This window comes from Cyanistes caeruleus, chromosome 2 (assembly GCF_971803275.1).
Source record: "Cyanistes caeruleus chromosome 2, bCyaCae1.hap1.1, whole genome shotgun sequence".
Classification (NCBI taxonomy): domain Eukaryota; kingdom Metazoa; phylum Chordata; class Aves; order Passeriformes; family Paridae; genus Cyanistes; species Cyanistes caeruleus.
Window position 1 is genome coordinate 119,307,786 of NC_141702.1, and position 17,403 is coordinate 119,325,188.

At 45.7% G+C, this 17,403-nt stretch overlaps 1 protein-coding gene across 48 annotated transcripts in view; it reads right to left on the minus strand.

Moving 5' to 3' along the window:
- CCDC85A (coiled-coil domain containing 85A) overlaps positions 1-17,403 on the minus strand; it is a 218,928-nt gene that overhangs the window by 6,577 nt on the left and 194,948 nt on the right. For 47 of the 48 annotated variants that reach the window (XM_086875015.1, XM_086875012.1, XM_086875042.1 and 44 more), the window contains one exon: positions 10,178-10,254. In XM_086875015.1, coding sequence (XP_086731141.1) covers positions 10,178-10,254 — 77 coding nt within the window. Of the gene's footprint in view, positions 1-876; positions 997-10,177; positions 10,255-17,403 lie in introns of all 48 variants that reach the window. The other variant, XM_086875050.1, reaches the window with a different exon arrangement.

Sequence of the window (17,403 nt, forward strand, 5' to 3'; positions counted from 1 at the left end):
CAAGTATGTCCCTGCAACCCCTGTGTAGGTGGGGAAAAGCACCCCATTAACCTAAAGCAGGTTAGAAATGAGTGCAGCACAGGAGAGAAGAGGGGCCCAAAGCCCCAGACAACCAGGACTGAGCCAACCCTGGCAGAGAGGAATGTACAGTCCTCGTTCTGCTCAGCTCTCCCTCAGTTCTGTTCCCCTCCAGAGGAACACGGGCACCACTGGTGCTGCAGTGGGACACTGAACTCGGCCACATTGTCTCAGGTCACCCCAAAAACCTTGGATCTTCTCACACTTTCTAAGTTGCTTTAATTGCAACAGTTTTACTGCTGACAGAAGGGAGAACTTGAAACTTTACCCCTCTGACTACTTGTGTCAACAGCTGTGTATCAATGCCACACAGGCCTTTGTGGTCCAGCCCCCACTTCAGGGTGAAACACATCTGTTCCCAAGGGAGTTTCAACGCTGACCTTGGGATTGTGGTCTTTGCTACTTTTAACACAAATATTCTGTGTGCCTTGGCTTTATCTCTGCACTAAAGTCTTTCTCTCTGCACAGGTTACAGGAATCCCTTGTATTCCACTGGAGCACAAACATGCATACTCAATGAAAGACTTCCTTATCCAGCAAAACACCACTTCCAGCTTCAAAGAAAAACTACAAATGTAACGTGGAGAGCAGCTCCAGCTGGAATCAACACGGCTGTGAGGGCTGGAGCCTGCCCAGGAAACACACAGTCCACAGATGCAATGAGTGACACACGAAAACAACCGCGCTGGTGACGGTAACATCCCGGCGGTGCCCACGGGGATGTTGCCAGGACAATACACACGTGTTGAGGGACAGACAGGACGTTTTGCATGGACTGTACCAGAGGAGCAGCGTTACCTTCAGAGCATTTACCACTGAGTCAGACTGCTGAGAGGCTGAGCCATGTCCAGTGACGTTGGCTGGCTCGTTTGCAGAGCAGTGACTCCCCTCCGCCCCTCCTGGCATCCTAATGGCATCCTTCGCAAAAAATTAAACACTATTTAATACACAAAAGCCTTGGTCACTGATTAAAACAGATGTCAGTTATTTATTGCTCTTTTGCAAAAGGCTGAGAAGCGCTGAAGGCGTGTGTGACTCCAAAGCCCCCCTCAAGAGCGTCTCCCTGGAAAAATCAGGACACAGTAACAAAATTTCTTACGTGTGTACATTGCCTCGCAGAAGCGCTACAAAGTTTAGAGAGATAATTTCAACCTCAGAGGAAGGTTTTCACAAGGTCTAATTTTATCTCCGTAATTCTGGAGGTCGCTCCATTAACAGAATTCCCATTTTTGCATGTTGCTGTAAGGTTTGCAACACGAGCTGCAGCTGACCAGGGCTGCCAGCTCATTCCTTCCCTGCCTCCAGCTCTTCCAGGCAAGGGCATGGCCTCCTTGGCCTGAGAGATCTCAACTTGTCCCCAGCAGTGACAACTTCGGGGGCTTTGTCCTCCCAGTGGACACCTGGAAGGGCTCTTCAGGACACTGCCAAAAAAAATGCAAGCTACCTAAACTCTTCCAGCCCAGTCACCTCAAACTTTGCAGGATGTAAAGAATCTCCTGGAGTGAGGTAACCTGAGCAAGCAGGAAGCTCTGGGGGAGTGCTAAAAATACCCCTGCTGCATCTGTGGGCAGCAATGTGAGCGCTGCAGCTGCAGGGACCGCCCCAGCCCCGCTCCCGAGCTGCTCCCAACCTGCCCTGCTCTTCCCTTTCATTCCTCGTGCAGAACTTTGTGTTAAAAAAAAAAAAAAAAAAAAAAAATTGAGAAAAACAAAGAAGCAAAACATTTCAAAGACGGAGGGATGGAAATTTCCTCCCTTAGAGAGTAACAAACACCATAGGAAACATTAAGAAATAATGTAGCAGTAATTCCTGCTGGAATGTGTGGGAAATGCATTTCTGAAGGAAAAATAATGACAGTGGAAAGAGCCTCTGATGAGGATTGGTGCCCCACGTGCAGTCATTTGCCCTGCTGAGCAAGCACACAGCACAGTGCAGAGTTTCTGGGGGTGTCTCTAATCTAAACAATAGGAAAGATGAAGGTGGGTGTGGGAGAAAAAAGGGCACAGAGCAAAGACACGAGGCTGAACTTTGCAGCTCAAGTCTGCCTGAAAATTCATTGGAAAGTAACCCAGTCAAAGCAAGGTCCTAAGGCTCCTGGGATATGCTAAGGCTGCTGTGAGCAATGTTGCAGGCTCAGAGCAGTGCCAAGGGGCAGAGAGAACCTTCCCAGCCACCCAACACATCAACTCGATCCCCACAGTCACCTGCAGAACTGGACCTCACATATTAAAAACACCAAAACCTTCAAAAAAATAAATATGTTTAAAAAAACCCCAAACAAACCAACAACAAAACACTCCAGAATGAAACCCATAGAAAAGGTACTTTAAGGCTGAATGTGAAACCTCATTTTGTACACGACCTTGTCCTCCTGCCAAGTGCTGGATCCATGGAATCCATTCGAGTGGGTGCTAATGGATCTCGGGGCTGTGCAGGGCAATCCTCCCCAGCAATGACCACTTTGCTGTGAGGTATGGAGGGGTTTTAGGACTTACTTTGCTTTGGGAAGGATTTATGGATCTGTTAGTGACTAGCCAGACTTACTGCTGTACTTGGAGAAAGGAAATGAAAGTTGAAGGAAAAGGGGTAATAAAGCAGATTGTAACAAGTCTGGGTTAGGACAAATTCAGTCTGTCAGTTTTGGAAGTTTTATCAGTAGAAGTATTCTGTTTCTTTACTAACTCCAGGGGCAGCAAAGATTTTAGTCAGTTTTGAATAGAAAATAGAAATATTGCCATTAAAATGCTGAGAAAATGAGTAAGGACTACTGAAGACAATAAAATCCAAACCTCCTGCAAGTGATGCTGCTCTCAGAGTTCAAGCCCTCCTCCAGGCAGTTGTGTTCCTCTTCCCTGCCATATGTAGCACATTTTTGTCTCCTTTCATGAGAACGAGAAACTTGTGAACACACTGCTGCAAGCAGCCAGCACATGTTGGTAGGAGACTGAAAATTAGTATTTCTCCTGCGGACATCCTTCTCCTTCCTCCCTCTGTCCTTGATAAGAGACTTTTTAAGCTTTTCTCAAAAAAAGTAAGACAGATTTTGCAGCCCTGAAGGCCCTTCCCCAGCTCAGGGATTTCTCATGTCAGGTGAGGCCACTCCACTGAGGCAGTAAAGCTTCTGCCTCCCTCGGAGGACGCTGATTCCAGGGCATGATGGGGATGCCCAGCCCGAGCATGGGCCCTGTGAGCTGGAGACACTCCAGCACTGCTGTTAGGAGCTCCTGAGGCAGTGAAGCAAAGCAGGAGGAAAAGGCACTTGGCCAAAGCGGGGGTGTCTGAACACACGGGGCGTTGAATTGAGAGCCTCTGGCAGAGCTGCTGCTTCCTCCCAGGGAGAGCACGGACCCGCTTCAACTTCCACCAAAACCTGGCCTTGGTGTCCTTGCACTGAGCCCCCTGTCACTGCCCAGCCCAGAGTACAACTGGGTCCTGAGCAGGACCTTGAGAGTGGGAAGAGAAATCTGCTCCTTTCCTCCTCTTCCCCAGATCCACACATGCATCCAACCACTGGAAGCAGTGCTCCGTGTGACTGATCTTTTCATTTCTTATCCACTAACAAACTGTGTTAGTGGATCCAAATGGGACAGGAGGGATGAAGTCATAGCTGTGTAGTGCTTGAAATCTCTATAAACTTTAAACATCCGGAGTAATCTGCTGCATAATACCAGCACCTGAGAAATAATTTACTTTTTTGCTAATCCCCACACAACCAGCCTTCCTTAGTGGCCCTGGCCAGCCCTTGTGACTGAGTACAGCAGTGGGCACTGATTCTAAAGGGATCTAACTCTTCTGAGTCGAAAGGGATCTCTGTGCAGGTCATCCTGCTGCAGAGAGCAGGTAAAACCCTCTCTATATCCTGTGCATGGCTTTACACAAGGATAAGAACCTCTGAATGCACAGATCCATTTGTTGTTAGAAGTAAATCTACAAAATATTTGATGCCAAAACGTGACTCTAGTGAATAAAAGAACAGGAAATCTGACTCAGCCCTGTAATATCACCTAACAAAAAGCCCAGATGAATGGAAATTTAGCATTTCACTCAGACTAACTGCAAAATGTTACTACTCAGGCCATTTTCCCACAGTGCCAGAGGCAAACCCTGCACTGTACCCCAGTCAGGGTCAGAATAAAGACCCCTGTGTAGAACAGGGTATTCTGTGATGGAGAGAATTAATCATGAATTTTCTACTTAAGCCAGTACAAAGCTTAATTTTTTCAATCTGTATTGTTTCTAAGGACAATCATGAATGGAAGCCACTGCAGTGTCCAGCTCAGTCCGTGGGAGTCCACGGCCCCTCCGGAGGAGCCTGGCATGCAGGGAGAGCCAGGAAGGGAAAAGCATCCCATGGCTGCCCCAAAGACACTCACAGTCACCTCATCCAAACTTCCAAGAGAGGAGGATTTTCCTGCCTGCTGGGCACTGCTCTGTTCATTCACCATCCAAGTTCTACCTCATTCTGCAGCAGCCTCTCATCCCAGAGGCAAGTGATTTACTGGGGAGCAGATCCTTCCTGCTGGGTAGCTGCCATGCCACTTCAATCACTACCTGATTTTCAAAGCTTTTTTCCCTGATTTCCCCAGCCTTCAATTTCCCTGTACAGCTCAAAGCAAACATAGTCAGTGTTTGTCAGCTTGTTTCAAACAGGCAGGAGAAAGGAAAACCAGAAAGCAATAACTGCAGCTTGTTGCTCTGCTGGATTAATAACACACTGAAGAAAACAGTGACATTTTTTTAGGGAACATTCCTGTCAATTAAAATACACAGTCTTCCAATGCTGCAGTTTTTTGCCTATCCTCAAAGACCTCAGCAGAAACCTTTGTAGGATATTGCTGCCAACATCCACACACTCTCACAGTGGGTTGGAGGCACACTCAGAGTTCTGAGTGGCCAAAACCATTGCTGGCTGCAACCCCTCAGAAGCTGCCATCTCCAGCAGGCCCTTCAGAAACCTCTTTTGATAATGAACAGGCAAGAGAAAAAGGTTCTGGGCTGTGGCAGTTCCAAACCTTGGAGGCCACACATGTAAAATCCAGAAGATTCCATGGAGTCTACTAGAAAATCCTGAGGACAAAGTAATTCCAGACTTTCAGAGTTATAACTGGAAAAAAACACTACCTGTCCTCTGAGAGCTGCAACTCTCTGCACACCAAGATTTTCTTGAATTTGTGTCTTTGTGACATGAAGTTCATAAGCTCTTGTCTTCCAGCCTTCCCCTGTCAAGGACAATGAGACAAAGACTCTGCCCAGAACCTCAGCTGTTGGAACTGGAGGCCTTCATTAATGGCCTATCAATTTACACTGGGGGTGGGAGCATATGAAAGAACAGGGTGGGTGGATGCTCTTGGTTCACTTTCTTTCAGCAAATATTTGATTACATAATTAGGAAATATCAGTTTGTTCAATGGCTTTTAATTACATTTTGGTTGAAGGATTCCCTATTCTACATGCTAAGGAAGGGAGGAGACAAACACTATGGGTCTGTGAGTGACACAGATTTTAGGAAAAAACCACTAGCCAAACAGTTCCCATCTTCTAATTAAATTTATAATTAAAAAAATGTCATCAAGAGGTAAAATAAAAACCACAGATCTCAGCAAAAGGTTTTTGAAAAATTTGGAAAGGGGTTGAAATAAAATGAGAGAATCTAATGGAAGGGAGAAAAAAGAAGGAAATGGAAATGTTGGAAGAGCTTAAAAATAAAGTAATGTGTGCCTAAGAGTCACGCCTGCCATTTCCCAGTTTAACATACCAGGACTGGAATGGACTAACAAGGATGCAACCCCCCCAAAAAGGGCCTGAAGTAACAGTGCAAGTGAAGGAAATACAGCAAAAAGAGATGGAAAAGGACCAAAAGCCTTGGAAAGGCAAGAATGAGGCAACAGAAGCAGCAGAGCCCAGGTGAGAGGGAGCAGAAGGGCTCCAGCTCAGCCCAGCACTGGAGCAGCCTCCTGGTCCTGTGCTGAGTGAGGGAGCCAGGAGCTCACTCCCTGCATCCCAACTCCACTTTGTCTGCAGCCTCCTGGCAATGCTTCCCCTCCCCTTCACTGAAAGAGAAAGCTGAATTACAAGGACAAAGAGCTGGAAGGGGAAAAGTCTCCTCCCCCTGTGAAACAAATAAGAACTGAAGCAATTTAAATTGGGTGACTTGCCAACTTTTGTCTTTTGCAAATGCATTCACTGTCATGATATGACAGATGTCCACATTCCCAGAGCATTTTAGCTGAGCTGATCAGCCCTGAAATATCACCCCTACAAAAACTCATGGATATCTCCAGCTAATTGACGTGTGGATGCTGGATCCTGATCCGGCTTTCCCTGGCATAAGGCACGGGGAGCAGTCACGCACCACGGCAAGTCTGGGAGGACACTCGTCTTTCCAGGCCTCTGAAGTTACTCACTGACACAACAGGGCTGTCTCAGCTGCAACTGGCATCCAAATCCACTCTCTGATCCCTACGTATTTTATTAATTATCTTCATTACAACAGCATAGCTGTCACATCCTGGTGTAGTGGACTGGTGTGACAAGAGTGGCAGGGGAAGATTTAGGGGTTTAGTAATGGGGAGGCTTTAGGGATGGCTCCCTAAAAGCTCAGTGCAGATGAGTTACACATTTAAGAAGGAGGAAACAATGCCCTGTCCACCCTGCACTGCTGATGGAGAGGAGATAGAGAAAATCAGGAGTAAAGCTGAGCCAGGAAGAAGGGAGGGGTGAGGGGAAGGTGTTTTAAGATTTAGTTTCTATTTCCCATTATCCTACTCTGATTAGAGTGGTAATGAATTAATTTAATTTCTCCAGGCCAAGCCTGTTCTGCCCATGACAATAACTGGGGAGTGATCTGTCCCTGTCCTTATCTCAACTCATGAGCCTTCTGCTGTGTTTCCTCCCCCTGCCCAGCTGTGGAAGGGAGTGATGGAGCAGCTTTGGTGGGCACGTTGCCTCCAGCCAGGGTCAACACGCTGTGTGTTGTTAGAGCACTGCTGATGCTGCATTTTCCCTTTTCAACATCAGCTGCACAGCCCAGTCCCCAGTGGTGCTGCAGCTCCATGTGCACTTTGAGTCAGCAGAAGGCACTGCCAGAGCCCATGTGCTGCTCCTGCCCCAGCCCCACGGGGAGCTACTGTGGCCTGAAGTCCATCCAGCAAACCAGAAAGGTTTGTGCTCAAGCCCTGCAGCCCCCAGGCCCTGCTGTCACACAGCTTTGCCCACAGGAGCGTTTTGAGGAGCACCAGTGCAAGCTGCTCACCCCTCAGCTCAGCCACAGCCAGCACAGTCTGACATTCCCAACAGAAGACCCAGCTGCGTGTCAGAAATCTTGGAAATTGTCTGCTTTTTTGCTCAAAAGTCCTGTTTGTGGCCAGAAAGTGAAAGGGTCTGGTTCATATCTTGTTATTAGAGAAAAGGAAGACAGAACAACAACAACAAAAGAACAGCTCTCACCAAACCTGCAACCTACAGCTCCTTGTAACTCCTTGAAACCCCCTCCTATGCTCTGAACCACCTTCTCAACCCCTGTGCAGAACAGCAAGACATTGACAGGCTTAAGTGAACATTCTGATTTTTATACCTTTTCTATTACCTGATCAAACTAAAATATTGACTCAGTGGTGGTACTGCAATTCCCCTGACAAAGCAGCCCTTTGGTACAGCAGAGTGAGCTGAAACTCAGGTTCCATTTGAACAGTGATGGCAGCACTTAAAACCATTTGCTTTGAAAATGCTTTTGCCACTAAATATTAATAAAACCTTTACATTAGAGGTCTGTGGGGTTTTGAAAAGAAAACTAATACATACAGAGGGAGACAAGAAAAGCAAAAGAAATTGGAAAAGAACCACATCTAAGTGACAGAGGAACAGAATGATTTGTCTGGAGAGGTGTCGACAAATGTGTCAGTGCATTTCCATGAGTGACACAAAAGCAGAAAAGGGGAGAAGAAAGGATATTGAAAGCAGAGAGGAAAAAGAAGAAAAGTGTGGCAGGAGGAGAGGAAAAAACGCCTGAGACAAGGCCAGGGCTCCTCAGCAGAGACAGCAGAGATGTCACACTCATGACTGTAATCCTGCAATTCCCAAACCCTCCCAGTGCTCCAGCACCCCATCAGGGAGGGGCTATCCAAAAAGCAAAAGGCATCTCTCACTGAGGCAATCCTGAAATTTTAAGGCAGGACACTGTAACTGAGCTGTGCCAAAAACCTTCATCAGTTGCAGAGCTTGTTGTAGATTTTCAGTTTATTTGTCAAAAGCACTTGGCTTGGCTTCATGCCCAATAAACTCCCATTCCTCCCATTAAACAGAATCAAACCAGTGCCAGGAGTTGATGCATTTCCATCCTGCATCCTTGTCTTTGTGACAGGGCCTGATCAGCTCTGAGGTGAGCACATTCTAGGTGGGACCCCCAGGAATAACAAACCCCCAAAACAAACTCAGGCACACATAACAGCGAGGTGATGAGTGCAGAGTTAGAATAAAACTCGGTGTCTATTCTTCCTTCCTCTCCCCAAAGCTGTGATTACAACCAGGAGGAAGAGTAAAATATGCCTGGAAATGTGAACTCTTGCCACTCATTAAGCCTTAGAATGAAATACCCAGAGATAAGAGATTTTTCAGAACTCTATCACAGATCCTTTTGCCAACAAAACCATACATAAGACAAACTGACCTGGCTATTTGAAAACAAAAAGTAATTTCCAGGCTTGCTCACCTTGCTCTTCCCCTTCAAAACCCTACCCTCAGCACATTTAGTTGCAATGGTTTTTGCACCAGCTACAGGCTTAGAGCTGTTTCCACAGGTGCTGTTCTCTGGTTGGGCACCCCAGCTGAGGTGTTTTCACTGAAATCATGAAAGAACTTATCTTTGGTAAGATTTGAGAATGATTTTTGTGGGTTCTGCCTCAGTGCCTCAAACCCAAATCACACGGACACTTCTGAAGATTTGGCCCATGAAGAATGTTCTGCACAATTGATCTCCCAGTGTTGTTCCAGACCCAAGACAAATCACACATTTGTGTATTTTTGGATGGGTTTGTTAACATTTGCCCTGAAAGACATTCTTGAAAAGAAAATAATATTTGTTATCACTGAGGATCAACCTTTGTCTTTCCTACTGAAAACTGTTTATATGTTAATCAGCGTATTTTTTGTTGTCTTGTTGTCCTTCTTTTCCAGATCCAAAAATTAGGGTAGAGAGAAGCAAAGTGCCCAAGATCACCAAGCATTGAGCTGCAGAGGCCCTTCCAGCTGTCATAGGAAAGGTGAGGGGAAAAGCCACCACACTTCACTTCAAACCTGCCTTAGGAAAAGGGCAATAAATCAGAGCCAGTGGATTTTACTTCTTACTGCATCACTGTTACCTTGGATTTTACAGTCAAACAATGGTACTAAGTCCAACAAAAAGCATTTTTCTTTGTCAGACCAATGACTAGTGTTCAATGTAAACAAAACCCAACTTCTTTTCCAGTGAGTAACTTCATTTGAAGACCTGAGATTTTTCAAAGGATTATTTAATAAAATATAAGAGATATGTTCTAGTAAGTATGTGCATATATGACAATTACAAGTGTCTTTGATTCATTTGTACCAGACTTTAAAATTTTTCATTCTTAGAAACATGTTAGGATAACCTTTAACATCATATTTGCTTATTTATTCAATTGAATTTCAGTCTTGCATTAATGTAGCTAATGTATTCCTTGAAGTATTAAAAATAATTCAATAATTACTTAAAATGTTTGCATTTTAGAGCAGAATATTTTGGTTAACTCTAAAAAGTAGTCGATATTTTAACAAGAACCTCTTGGAATAAAACCAGAATGCAAAGGGTCAGGTCACTGCGATTCCCAACACGTTAATTAATCAATTAATTAATTAATTAGAAGTAGCAGCTTCTAGGAAATTTTTCTTAACAAAGTATCAAAGCCTGCAAAGGAAAAAAAAATTAATGAAAGCATTGTCCCAGCCTTAAATGAATCCCCTACTGAAACACAGCAAGATGAGCAAACAGATGTGAGAGCCTTTGGTTATCTGAGTGTTGACAGGCAGGAAGGGGCTGCTGGTCCCTCTGCAGCCCGGGCACTCCCGCGGGGCTGTCACCCACCTGGGGCAGCATGCGATTTTCCTCCTCCAGCTGTCTTACTCTGGCCTCCAGCTGCCTAACATAGGACAAGGTTGATTCTAAAAAATCAAACAGAAAAAAACTCGTATTATCCACAGAGATCTGCTTGTGTTTACCAGTGCCAGAGCCTGCGCCACATTCTCACTTGTACTCACAGCAGATTGCCTCTCTCAAATATCCACGGAACATCCCACTCTGCTCCTCCCAGGGCACAGCAAACAACACTGATCCTGCAATTCATCAATTCCTTGTTGCTTGTGATTCCGAACCGCTGCACCCCAAGGTGGTCCCTTGTCAGACCCAAGGGATCTCACAGAAAGACAACACAGCTTGAGTTCTTCCAACCCACACCCCCTTGGAAACGCTCCTGATGGGCGATGCCTTTCCTCACGGGTCAGCCCTGCGGAGCCCAGGGAGAGCTGCCCCCCGTGTGGGCAGCCGGGGTCAGAGGGGTCCCTCACACCGTCCCGGGGCTCTGGGGCACTCACAGTGGCCCCTGGGCTTCAGCCCCATGGCTGGGGCTGGGCTGGGCAGCAGCTGTGTGTCCCCAGGGCCTGGGAGGCTCCCGGCTGCTTGGCAGCAGCACCAGCCGGGGCACAGCGCGTTTCATGGCCCGGTTTCCTCTGCCCCACACACCAGGGACACGCTCCTGCTGCCCTGCTCTGCCCCCAGAAGTGCACAAAGAGCAAACTCTGCTTGCTCTGCTCACCAGGCACTCACAGACCTCCACAAGGGCAACCTTTGGTGCTTTGTGAAGAACGTGAGTCACTCCCAGGATGCTCCCAAGGACTCGACATAAGAGGAGATCCCTGATCCGGCACTAAATGCACCCACGAGCTTTTACCATCACACATCTCTTGGGTCACACTGAATTGCTGCTCTTAAAGTCCTGGATCTAAGAGAGAGACGTGTCTAGGAATGTAGCACTCAAGTGTAAGAAAAAAAGTGCAGAAAAACTGCTGTGACTCTTGCACCTCCTTGTATGTAGGTGGAATTCCGCATGGACTCATTCCTGACTCAGTGATCCACTGAACTTCCTCGGAGATGTCGATTCCCATCACACATTTGTACTCACACCGCCACGTAATTAGCAAAATTGATGATTGATGGTATGGAATCCATGAGTATCAGGGCAGCTCTGATGGCTGATACAGCCCTGCAAAGCTGCATTGACAACACAACTGTTCACTGGTTTCAATTGACAGATGAATTTAGACATTAATTTCCTCTGATACCTCATCACTACTGCAGCCTGCCCATAAAATAAGGGGAAAAAGGTGTCACTTACTGCTCTTACAAGCCTGCAATAGGCTAAAATATGCATGGGAATTTACACAACATGAAGACAACACACAGTAATTTGTCAAAGATGATTAATGCCCAGCCAGGCACTGGATTAAAAATAGCCTTGTGCAATAAAAGAGGAAGAGGTAATCTGAGGTTCTGCGCGCTCTGCTGCGTGAGGATTTTCATAGTTAGTGATGGGTGCATCTCTGGAGAGCTGCTGAGCCCAGCTCAGATGAGCACTTAGGAGATGAACAGCTCATTCAATTAACTCCCTACGACAGGGGCCCTCCCACCAAATCAGCTCCTTCCCAGCACAGGCACTCCTGGGAGGAGCTGCGAGCTCCTCACCGTCATGGCTCCCAGCACATCCCAACCCTTCCCTCTGTTGTTTTCAACCTGAGATGATTCCTGAGCACCCATCTGCTCACAGGGGCTGCTCCCTCTGGCACTGGCCAGCTCTGAATTCCCTGGTTACAAGTTCTCTGCTGTGCCAGCATGGGTTTGGACTGCGTGCTCGAGCCCAGCTTCCCAGCCGTGCCCACCAGTTCCCTTCATGTGAGCTCCCCTCTGGATTCCCTTCAGCTCCAGGCCTTCTGTGATTTCCTGGCTGAGCATTCCTTTTCTCCTCAGACAACACATGTCTACCTCTTAGTTTTACTCCTTCACTTGTCTGTTGGGAGTCCAGAGCAGAGAGCTCTGCTGCTTCAAATGACACAACTCTGACTCAGTTCTCAACTTCCTGAAGCCGGCTCCCACCAGCTGAGGATTTGGTCTGGAATCTCTGTGCCTCTTAACCCTTCTGAAGTGTGAAACAGTTATTTAATTCTCCTCTTGTACTTTGATTAAAAGGGAAAATTAGGTCATCTACCAAAGGCTTGAGCAAGCAAATCCTAATGTATGTGAGTCTTCTTGACATAGACTAGACATATATATATTTCAGGATCTGTTAATATATTTATGCTGGAATATTATGAGCTTAGAGAAAAAATGAGCAGAAAAGTCAGTCAAGGACATAGGAGATGGAGAAATTGAAAACACATGAAGTGAAACACTGTTACCAAACTTTAAAAAAACCCAACCAAACAAAAGGTGAACCTAAAAATGTTTACGAGAAGACCTCCATCTCTTCTGCTCGGGAACAACCCATGCAAACAGGACAGTTCTTACTGCCAGTTTCAGCCTCTTGGTTACATGATTTCCACTCCTTCCCCTCTTCCTCTGTGAGGCATTGCTAAGGGTGTAACAATTTGGAAAAATTCCCATCCTCAGGAATGGGTTCCCACCAAATGAGCTTCCTGTGCTCTTAATGTCATTGAGAACGTGATCAACATGGGTGCTTCATTCCAGGGCTGAAATAAAACTATTTTCTGAACTATTAGAGACACAGAAATATCTTGCTCTTAGGGAAATTCTGTGACAGCTCACCCTCTCTCCACATCTGTCACTCTAACATGTTGTAAGAGAACGTCAATATTTACGTAGCTGATCTCTTTTTCTTTTGACATCCACACTCTTGAAGCAAGGAGATATTTTGGGGTTATGTCAAACTTTATCAGACACTTACGTTGCTGCCAAAGGCATATTTGTGCATTGGCTTTATCCATTTTAATATGACTGTGCCTGGTCTCACTCAAGCAAGGAATTCATAACATTCTTTAAGCCAGATTACCCTCTGCTGTTTTAGAATGGGTGAGGATGTCATGTTAAATTCTGATATTCTCTTTTTTCTTTCTGGGTTTGGTTTTTTGGGGTTTGTTTTTTTGTTTTGGTTTTGTTTTTGGAGGCTCACAACTCACAGGCAGCTGTGGGACTGCACTGGAGAACATCTTTAAGTCTGAGGTCCTCTACACACTTTTTAGATCCCTGGAAAAGGGGTGAGAACCCCACAGAAGGCAAAACCCCAGAGGTTCAACCCACTTTTCTACTTGTTCATAGGAGCTGGAGTAACAAGCCCAATACAGCAGGTGGAAGAGATTTTATCCAACAGAGGAGTATTTGAGGGAAAGACAAAATGGGAGACTCAAGAACTGGACAGAAGGCTGCTCTGAGGCAGTCCTTACATCCTCATGGCCAGATAATGGAAAAACATCATTTGGTGATAATGTAAAATTCACCTGGATTCTGTTACAGGAAGCAACTCTTCCTGCTTTGGTATTCCTGTTCCTAAAGGAGGTCTGCAGAATCCCATATTTTTAAACACTGAGGGTATAAATGAGGGAAACTGCCAACAGTTTACCCAGGCAAGGAACTCAGCAGGTTTGGTGTAGGGTTTGCCATACAATTGGATGTGTGGCAGCAAGAGTTTGGTTAAGGTATATCCAAATTTGACAAACTCCATTTGTTATGCTGCTCTTCCAGAATCACAGAATTAACTAGGTTGGAAAAGACCTTTGAGATTCCTGCACTGTGTTGGCAGGAATTTAATAACTGCATATCAAATCAGATTTTGGTCATTCAAATCCACACCCAGCAGGCTGCAGTGACAAGTAAATAATCTTTCAGTAGATGGGAAATGAAAACCAAGGTTGTGCAAGGGGTACTCTGAACCCTCCTGTGACTACCTGGCAGCCCCACACATTTAGGAGTGAGCTTCTCTGCTAACTGATTCAGTGCAGAGCAGATTCCATAACATGCAAACCATCTCCCTGTCCTAGAATTCCTAGTCATCTGATTTAATTCCCTCAATATTAATATTCATGACTGAGACATACTATCACTGCAATCCATCCCCTTTCAGCTACCTTGTTTGGATATAAAAAAAAATAAAATGGCACTGCTGGATTTATTCTCAGCAATTTACACCCCCTGCACTCAGTGCTGGCACTGGCAGCGTCCACCTCCCCAGGGCAGGACCAGAGAACCTCTCAAGGTCATTTTTAGCCCTGTCTCCTGTGATTTTCTATTAGGGCTGCACATCTTACATAACATCTCTTACTGAAGAAGTGCTGGACAACTTCTTATTAGAGTGCAGCCGAATTCCCCCGCAACGCAGCGATGCTGGGATTAGTGCTATCATGTAGAAAGAAAGACAGCTGCCCAAGGCAGGATTTTATTAAGCTCACCACAATGTTTAGGAGCTATTTATGATGAAGGCACATATTCTGAGGAAGTTTTGGGACAGTGAGCACCGTGGCACCAAGACAGGTTTTGCATTTCTCAGTCTCGCTCTTGTCTGAAATTCTCCCGCCCCAAGCTCAGATTCCTCGTGATCATGGATCCAGCAATTCTTGAATTCTCCCAGTAATTAAAAATATAATTAACTAAGCTGAGCTACTTCACCAAGTGTGTCAAAACTGAATCCCAGCAAAGGGAAAAGCTGGCACATGCTGGTTCAAACATCCAGGATGCAGTGGCAGCCCTGACACTTCTCAGGCATTGTGTGCCATGTTTCCCCTTTTCAGCACACATTACACACAGACAGGTGCTAATTACCTTATCTCTGTAATCAGAGAATTTTATTCAGATTTCACACCAAAATGGTGTGCTATCTCAGGTGCAGCAGCTTTTAGTCCCAGATTAACTATTGATTAGAAGAAAGCATACTCTCCTTATCTGAAGGCAGCCCTTGCCATGCCTTTAACAATTCAGTGGTGGGGTCTGACTCAGCTTCCAAGGTGTTTGAATTTGCCTGGATTTGGTGCCACTGTGGATCAGACAGTTTAGTGAGCAGGTCTGGGCTGACTGTGCACACACATCCCTGTGCTGAAGCTCCCCCAAGGTTTTCCTTCTTCCTGAGGTTACCAATACCCAAATGCTGCCTGTGACACAACTCACTAGAAATGTATTGTTGGCTTCCACTTAAGAATGTTACTGATTTAGGCTGGAGGTTTTGTTGCACATTTAGCTTTAGGTGCAACAAAATTTCCAGTTGAATTCATCTGGGAAAAAAATAAGGTTAAAAAAAAAGTTTTTAAAAAAGGTTTAAAAACCTTGCATGGAAAAGAAAGGATTCGACTATGGGAGGACCTAAAAATGATCTCAGATGTCAGCTGAGGTAAGGCTCTTGCTAACTGCTGGATAACACTGTCACACTAATGGGCTGCTGAAACACTAACCTTGCTTTGTTTGCGGTTTTTTGGTGCTAGAGGTGACAACAGCAAGGCTTTCCTTGCTGGCCTGTTTGATACCCCGTTAGCTCCCCTTCTGCCTGTGCTAAATGCATTTGGCACGTTATTGATGGAAACAGAGAAAATCAAAGCCATTATGCTGTTGCTGAAGCCTTTCCTGCTGGCTGTCAGCTTGTTCAGTATTGACTGGCTGTGGTTTATGATCGGTAAAATCTTTATTGGTTCCATTTACTCAACCACTCGGGTTTGTCCCCGTGCCACTGCACTCTCCTGGGCTCATCAGGAGCGTCCCCAAGAGCAGGCACAGCCCCCGGACTGGAAACACAGCAGAAGGAAAGGGGGATGCATGTCCAGCAGGCTCCTGCACAGAATCAAATGGAAGGCTGGAAAGGGCATTAGCTGAGAGCAGCTTTGCTTAGGGAAGGAAGGGAGATGAAGCACTCATTCCTCTCTCCAACCCAGTGCCCTCATCTCCTTCCTTCCCTAAGCCAGGCTTTCTCAGGCTCGTCTTTTCTAGCTTTTCCCCTGATTTCACACAGGAATCTCAAGCTTACACCGGTGCCTCCTGGTCACATGGAACTGCAAACCCGTGGCCACTGAGAAGCCACTGTATCCACAGAGCCACCTCCAGCTTCTTCCAGTTCTGCTCTGTTGAATAAACATTTACAGGACAAAATGAAAAAATACTATAAATGAAAACATAAATCTTCCTAGCAACAGCAATAATTGTGCAAAAACCATAGGGTCAGACTCACCGAGACACCAAATACATGCACTAAGGGTCATTCACAATCCCCACAAACCCCCACAGATGCTCTCAGCCACTTTTCTTAGCACAGAAAATTATATTTCACGGGCTCCAATCATCAGATGTTGAAAAGACATGGTTTAGAAAAGTTAGTTTAGGTGAGAATTTTACTATTGGTACAGCAATTTCAAGTTAATAATACATTGGCTTCCACCTAGCAAACTGCAGCTTAGGCCAAGCTTGAAAACTAATCTCCAGGAATTCTGAATCAGACCAAACCTCTCAATCATTTTTATGCTCATCTAGTGCCTTGTTAGGAGGCAGTTATCCAACCTGTAAACTCGTCTTTTATGGGTTACTGTTGGTATGACTCAATCCCAAATTCAAACGATGTTCCTGAGAGTACAGAAATAGAAACTCTCACATTACTGAGGCCACTGAACCATTGAATGTTTTCTTGCTACAACTACAAAAGAGATGCCAAAACTCACAACAAAGATCGATAGCCACGTGAATATGTGGGGGAACAGCCAACCCACAGCTCCTCCTCCTCCCTGTGTGAGTGAAACCAACTGTCCTTCTGCTGGGTTTATGTTCTGGGTTTATTTCTGGGTAAATTTGGATGGAGAAGCAGCAGGGCCACTCTCTCAGGCTCTGTTTCCAGCTCCTTGTCTCACTTCTGGTCCTGCTGGTGCTTCATTCCCTGCAACAGGAGCGTCCTGTGTGAGCTGTGGTGTGCACAGAGCATCCAAAGCCTCCTGTAAACACAACAGGAAAAACTACAAAACCACTAAGGGAAAAAGCATCAGGATGTGCACAATTATCCATGTCTAGGAGGAGCCATGGGGAGCACTGCCACCAGCAGGCAAGGGCAGAAGCTGGGGAACTGCCAGAGGAAGTCAGGCCAACCTGGGCAAACTCAGTGGAGATTTAAAATTATCAGGACAAAAGGGGGTTTTGGATTAATCTCTCTACAATGAGTGATTAAGATGTAGGACAGGCTATTAAATGCAGTAAAAGATGTTACAAGATTAAATATGTCCTGGGGACTGAAACCACCCTCTTGCTTCCAGAGCCCATTAAGGAGCCATGGTACAGTAATGCCT